General features: G+C 29.3%; 1 protein-coding gene across 1 annotated transcript; it reads right to left on the bottom strand.

Annotated features, from left to right (window-relative positions):
• Positions 1 to 1655: 1655 nt before the first annotated feature.
• LOC122312520 lies at positions 1656 to 3058 on the bottom strand. Its single transcript, XM_043127157.1, has 3 exons — positions 2635 to 3058; positions 2386 to 2534; positions 1656 to 2003 (listed from the first exon to the last, which is right to left on the bottom strand). Exons 1-3 carry the CDS (start codon positions 2900 to 2902, stop codon positions 1893 to 1895), a joined length of 528 nt encoding a protein of 175 aa, XP_042983091.1. The 5' UTR covers positions 2903 to 3058; the 3' UTR covers positions 1656 to 1892.
• Positions 3059 to 7785: the final 4727 nt, after the last annotated feature.

A 7785-nucleotide genomic window follows, 5' to 3' on the forward strand; every position in this document is an offset into this window, starting at 1 on the left:
AATTTTTATATATTTTATTGATGTAATTAATTATGTATTAAAAAAATTTAATACATAATTAATTACATCAATATATAAAAAAATACGTAAAAATAATTATATAAAAAATTCTTATTTCACTTTTCAGATTACTGATTTTAAGCAAGAATTGATTCCCTTTTCTTCTTTTTCTGTTAGGAGGGCGTGGCTTTCGCTGGACTTCAAGAAAACATGAAGCTCAATAATTGAACTCTCAAAAGAAATATCTGACCTAACAACAAAATAAACACTACTTTCCAGACAGTTTCCATCAGATTGTTCCAACTTTTTGTGCATGTTTGGCCCAATGATGGCATTATTTTGATATGCCTCCAGTACGTGCGATGCTTTGAGCTAAGAGTGACACAATATTCCAATCTCCATTTCTATTTTCCATGAGATTATCCTTACCATGTATAGGTTTTTTAGCTAAGATCTTTGCTCATATTGAGCTGCTACATCACATCACCTTATCAACTTTACTAATTAAAAATAACAAAGTTTTAATTATTTAATTTCCTGTTTAGCCACGTCATCCACTCTCATTGTATATGACACCCAATAAAAATATAATAATATAGGTTATTAATTAAAGCTAAGTAATTTATCAAATGAAAATAACACATTTTAATTACATAAGTGATTTTTATATATTTGTGAGTCTTTTAGTTTGAAAAATCCTATTTGCAAGCCTATATTAATTTGACACATTTAAGGTGTGTTTGGTTGTTAAATAAACTCAACTAATCCCAAACCAATCATTAATAAAATCCATTACGTTTTCAACTTCCCATAAAAAGTTAAATCTATAAATCCGAATTTATTTCATATATTTAAATATATATTTCAACTTATTTACATTCAAACGTATCTTAATGAAATCTATAAAATATTATTATTTACAGATCAACTCAGATGATTTGAAATCATCTCAACATCAAAATATAACCTTAACACACCAATGGTACTATGGAGGATATAGAGACAGTGCTAACTAAGTACTTATGTTAGCACACTTTAAAGAACTCTTTGATAAAACGTTGTAAAATTTTCCATCACTGTAATAGAACAAAAGAGAGTATAAGAAGATAAGACCAAGATACTAGATAAAATTTACATTTAACTTATAATATATTTTATTTAATAAATTTTGTTATTCATATGCATTGCGTAGGTATGAGATTAGTTGACATAATTAGGGTGTAATTATTGAAGAAAAGTGTTACAGATATAAAAAAATTTCATAAAAGTAAACTTACAAACTGATGTAGTTTCATATAATATATGGTATTTACTGTAAGTTAAAATTAATTTTATCATATCAAATTATATCAATTTGTGAATTCACTTTTATAAAATTACCATGTAGCTAAAGTATTTCTCAATATGCGAATATTTGCTCGGAGATAAGGAGGACCAGGGACATTATTGGTGGAGCCCTTCACAAGTATGTTTGGTTGCTCTAAAGAATAAACAGTAACGTGGAGCACCTTTCTGTTATGAGCTCAAAACTAGAAGGTTTGAAACTATAACATATCAATTTGATTGTTCTTCATAATTTGAACATTTCCCAAAATTTTAAACTTCGTGTTTTATTTAAACCCCTGATCATTTGTGATGAACTCAAGAGAGAAAAGTGGAGCCAAGACCATATATATATCAGAAAATATTACTTCCAATATTACAGTAAGATTCACCGCTTCTTTTGGAATCCACAATGATGTTCTACAACTAGAAAATGGTATGAAAATCTGGAGCTGTGGTTGAAGATGAATCAGAAATCTTGGTGCCTCCATGGATTTAATGAATCTTTTTGCCCATCTTGGGAATCCATCTATGTAGAAAATCGGGTATGAAGGTGTTGAAAATAGCAGTCAGCTTCCAGCCTCAGAGATGCTCAGAAGTGAGGGGCGCCAAGACTTTGACCTCATTACAGCAGAGCTCATTGATGGTGTCCTTACTCTCTGTCTTTCATGTCTCATCACCTGAAATTTTGGCATGGTTATAGGGATAATTACACAAGGATGAGAATCACACTTTTTTCAACTGGAAAAATGAATAATTTTATGTAGGTGACATCTCTTATTCAGTCGCTGCATTATTGTGGATAACAACATCAACAGACCCTCTTGCCTCTCACTCTGTCCTATCAAAATGATTGCAAGAATAACCGTATATGGTTCATGTTTTCATCCTTTTTAATAAATGAATTATTTTGGTGGGTACTTTGGCAAGAAGAATTGAAAGCTCGAATCCTCTGTTTACAGCTGTACTCATCACAATCACAAATAATTCAAGCTGCATAGCTGTGGATTTCAGCCAGTTCATCCAACAGATTTTCAAAGTTTAAAAAGAAAACACAGATACCTGGTATTTCTTCTCCTTATCTGACTTCCCTTCTGCCTCAAAGCCTGGAGTCTGCTTCTCTGACACTGTCTGTGACATCTCAGCTGATTCCACCTCCTGCCTCTGCTTCGTTTTGGCAAACTTTTTTGCCCGCAACACCTTCATAACCTCTAAAAAACCAGCAGTAAACATCTAAAGCTTTTCAATCAAACCGACAACAGAATACAGATTCTCCAACTGATCAGAATTTCAAACACAAACCGTACGTACCTTGAGTAGTGACCAGCCGATAAGCATGACCAAGAGCAAGAGTATCAGTCGGCCGGAGAAGCTTAACGCGGGTGAACCGCACGGTCTTGGTCTTATCCTGATCCTGATCATCCTCGGACGCAGGCAATGGGATGATCAAAGAAACATAGTGGCCCGGATTCGTTTTCATCACCTCGCTCACGCTCACCGGCCAATACAGCCTCTCTATCTTCCCACTTGGGTGTTGTATAACCAGGGCTGCTGCATCTATGGCCTGGCAATTCCCCATTTCTCTTCTTTTTTCTGGCCTTTGTTTTTTTCCCTTTCTGAAAGAGGAAGACGACGAAGAAAGATAAGGAGGAGAAAAGGAAGGAAGGAGGGAGCGTAAGCAGAAGTCTCTTTCTGTACAGCTCCCACACCGTCCCCAACAAAAATATATATAGTAAAAACGGGTCCTTTCTCATCAGAGGCCGTCCCAACTAATTTATAATCATAGATTCATAGATATCATCGGCAATCTCAAAAAATTCAACATTTTATTAATGTCTCTGACCTTATGATTATTATTATATCCTGCGTAAATGTGACACTAAACGGCAGTATATAATAATAATAATGTGTTCAAATAATAATAATAATAAAAGTCAGTGATGAGTTAAGTGAGACAAGGGTATATATGTCTAGGACAAATATATATTTTCAGCCAACACTGCATATCAAATTAACAAAATACATACGTATGTGTGAATATAACTTTTGTTCAAACAAAAATTTCATGTATAAGTATTTTTATGTATTTTATTTATGCAATTGGCTGCGTTAATTTTTTTAATATAAAATAAATATTTTAGATAATTATATCAGTAGAATACATAAAAAATATATAAAAATAACTATATATAACAAAAATTTTTAAAATATGATAAAATAATGGTAGTAAAAAAGATGTTATGTATCGCTTCTCTAAAACAAAAATAATAATTTTTGTATAATTGATCAAATGTTCATAATTAAGCACATTTGACACATAACCCATTATTTTTATAACTACGAACCCAAAAAAATAGAGAATTGAATTAGTAGATGACACTAATAACCCCTCTTATTTGGATCTCTTAAAATTTGTAAACATGCTCACCATTCAAATCTACTTCAATCCATTATTTTCCATTGATGATAGATAATGATAGCATAATTTCTATTAGTGTATATGATTTAGATTTAATGCAGATTTAGACATTGTTGATGATCATGAGAAGTGTTACATATGTCGAGGAATTACAAAAAAATAAATTTAAAAAATGACGTGACTTAATTCGATACATAAGATTTTAAAAAATACTTTTAATCTTCAAGATTTTATGTGGATTAAAATTGTGCTAAGCAACCTCTAGCCATATATTCACTTAAAAAGGCAGGCCCATGTCACCGACAATAATATAAAATGGTTATCCTAAAATAAGCTCATAATCCCCTAAATTATAACGCATTTTGTATCCTAAATTAAAATTAAAATTAAGAATTTATATGTTCGAAATGGCTGTGAATGCCACGTTTAAAAAAAGAGAGGTTGTGGGAATTTGGAGGTATGTGTTCGGCGTTGTCGACGGGGTCAAGGTTCGGACTTAGGGAATGACGACATATGATGTTGTTTTCTTTAATCAGATCTTAAACAATGTCTTCTTCCTAAATTAACTAAGATTGTGCCTCGAACTGACCAAACCAAAACAAAGCGTACGTGCGCATAAAATAAAGAAATTTTAGAGATTATATTATTTTTGTGTGGACACCGACACCAAACCACCTCATACGTGTCCCCAGACCTTGGCGTCCGGCCTCTCTCCCCTTTTTTCTCCGTCTTTTCAAAACATTAAAATTTTAAAAAAAAAATTATACATTGCCATGATTTAGTCTGATTTATCAAAATGTAACTTTTTTTTACCAAAAATAAATCTAATATACCACAACTTGGCACATTAATTTATATATTTTATTCTTATAAAATATTTTTGTGAACATAACACTTCTTATATAAAATATTTATCTCGTGTAGCTATATTTTTATTAAGGGCTCGTTTGGATATTTAGAATATATTAAAATTTTATAAATATTAATAAAATAGCTTGTGAATAGTAATAAAATATTTTGAATAAATATATTTTATTAGATTTTAAAAAATTAGAGAGAAAATTGTGAATAAAAATATTATAAAATTAAAAAATTATTTGAATATAATTTCTTAATATTATTTTCGTTTTAAAGTTTATAAAATTTGTAATGATTAAATAAAAAAGTTATAAATTTGAAACTAAAAAGTTTTATATTTGAGTAACATTGAAATTGAAAATCTTGAAAATTTTTCAACTCATATCTTTACCCAAATATGTTGAGGACTAAAATTTATGTGAGGGATTTTATTTATTTTTATAAAAGTTAGTTGTAGTTTTCAGTTGTCACAAAAATTGAGGTAAGATATTGTGATGATTTAGATTGTTTTGGTAAGAAAATATTTCAAATTAAGAATAATGTTAATTTTGTTTTTTAAATTCTATTTCTAGATGCCGACCTTGGAAATTTAGAATTAACTTTAGAGGGTGTTTGAGATGAAATGATTTTTGATGAAAGTTAAAAATTAAATAAAATATTATTAAAAAATTAATTTTTAATATTATTATTATGCTAGAATTTGAGTAAAAATTTAAGAAAAAGGAATAATAAACACCATAGTAGCTTTTTGAGAAAGCAGAGTCCATGCAAACTGCTATTAGCAAACTCAAAGTGACATGATCTTTGCAAATAATTGATATTTTTCTTTGAGATACTTTTATATGGTGCAAGCAACACCTAATATTAGGCTCAAAGTTGCTGCTGGTTGTTTATCTTTCTATTTTTTTTTTATATGTTTTTTTGGGAAGCCATGCTGCTTTTTCCAATCTACTTATAATTAAGAAAAGAATGCATCTACTTGACTATTTGAGTTTACTGTTCAAATTAGCTGTTTGACTTGACTTTGCTACGTGGCACTAACATATCATATTAAAAAAGTAAAATGTAAAATTCACTTTTTTATTATCACCAGCTAGGGGTGAAGAAGTTTTGGTCTGGAATAGACTGGGACAAAAAATATAAGTTATGGTTTCGATCCTACAAATGGTAGACCAAATGGGTTTCGGTCCGGTATTGGGATCTTTGATTTTTGAATCGGATTGGATAGGATTGGATTGAAATCGACTAAATTATATTTATTTATTTTCAAAATATTTATATATAATATATATTTTTAATATAATAATTATATTAATTAATTATATAAATTTCATCTGATCTATTATAATTAACTATATAAAATATTAAATAATATATACTATCGGTTAATAGTTTATCATAAACCATATGATAATTTATATCATTATATATTGATACATTCATACATACTCTACTATTTATACTTAATTAAAGTAATATTGATTATGTAATCTTTTCTTAAATGCTTAAGTTGCAATCAAGCATAAATAATTTATGTACAATGAAATTATTTAATTTTAATTAATCATATCCAAAATATAGGACATTATTAATAATTGTGCATAAGAAAAAGTAAAGTCTAAGTTAGTAAGTAATAACTATTAACATCATAAATGTAATTATAGTGAAACATTTTTTTTAATGAGTTAGTTACATAATCTATATTAATAATTCACTTAATTCTAATTTTAGTCATTTAAATAATTTTTTTATTAATTTATTTACAAAAAGAAAAAAAGATGAAATAAAATAACAAAATAACTGGGTTGGATCGAACGGATTGACCGGGTTGGACTAGATTGATAGCTATAGATCTAGTCTAGTCTACTAGGGGTGATATGTCTGGTCTGGTATAAGGGGATGATAGACCGAAATTTACACCCCTATCACCAAAATAATTTTTATCATGATAGTGAACGTCTACAAAATAATTTACTGACTGCAAATGACTATAAGATCCCTTAATAAACCCCTAAGATGTACGATTAAATTCATTACTAAATAAGAAAAATATAGTTGCAAGTATAATTGTGCACTAATCTGTACATCAATGTAATGTGATTGGCTAAAAAGTAGATTTTATTGAAAACAATGTTAATTTAAATTTTAAGTATAAATAAATTAATATTGGTATACATATTAGTGCGCGACTGTGCTTGTATGTAGCAAAATTTTACTAAATAATAATACTACTAGAGGTTTCAATCAATCTCTATTTTTTCAAAAATCACAATTTCATTTTTATTCCATTGTGCTAGAGAAATATCATAGTATATAGTTGATGAGTCTTGTTTTATAGTCATTGCTATTCATAAAAACGAGAAATGGATCCCAAGAGAAGATGCATGTCTCATAATATTTGAGAAAATAAACAAGTATTACGTTCTATTTTTTTTTTTTTTTTTCCCTTTCAATATGACCTAACAATGCTACATGGCACTGCGCGCTAGGTTAAACAATTTATCTGAGTGGTAAACTTAGATGGTCGAATAGTATTTTTCTTAAGAAAAATTTGGTGAATAACATGATCCGGTCCGTAGTTTACCATGTTTGAAAGTTTGTATAATTTATAATTTTTAAAAATAACACCCAATACCATTTGTTATTTTGGATCACGTCTTTCCGTCTACATTCCATTCACCAACTATGTGTTGAAATAGTTTGTTACGTATGCATGTAGTTACGATAATATCGACAGCTAGAGCAGGCGAAGACAAGAAGGTCTATTAATGGAAGTAAGGGACTGTAATGGTAAGTATGAAACAAACGGTCTCAATGGTCTCCGAATTTTGTCCATAGAGAGAATAATGTACGCAGTGGCTCACCACAGCCAAGTTAGCTTTGAATTCATAGTGTGATGAATGTTGGATAGAAGAGGTTCCATCCACATGAATTCTTGGTCTCGTGTTGAAAGACAAGTATTGTAATGATCTAGAGTAACGGAAAGCTATTAGTTTCAAAAACTATGAAACTAACGGGACACCACATATCTCTACTTAATTAAAATATAATTTATTATTTTATTTAAAAACAAATATATTTAAGAATTAAGATAAAATGATAAAAATGACAAATTGTATATTGATTAGGTAGATGCATGTGTGTAGTGTGAGACTTCTATTTAAAATTCATGTAAACTAACGAGG

This window comes from Carya illinoinensis, chromosome 6, assembly GCF_018687715.1.
Source record: "Carya illinoinensis cultivar Pawnee chromosome 6, C.illinoinensisPawnee_v1, whole genome shotgun sequence".
NCBI lineage: Eukaryota > Viridiplantae > Streptophyta > Magnoliopsida > Fagales > Juglandaceae > Carya > Carya illinoinensis.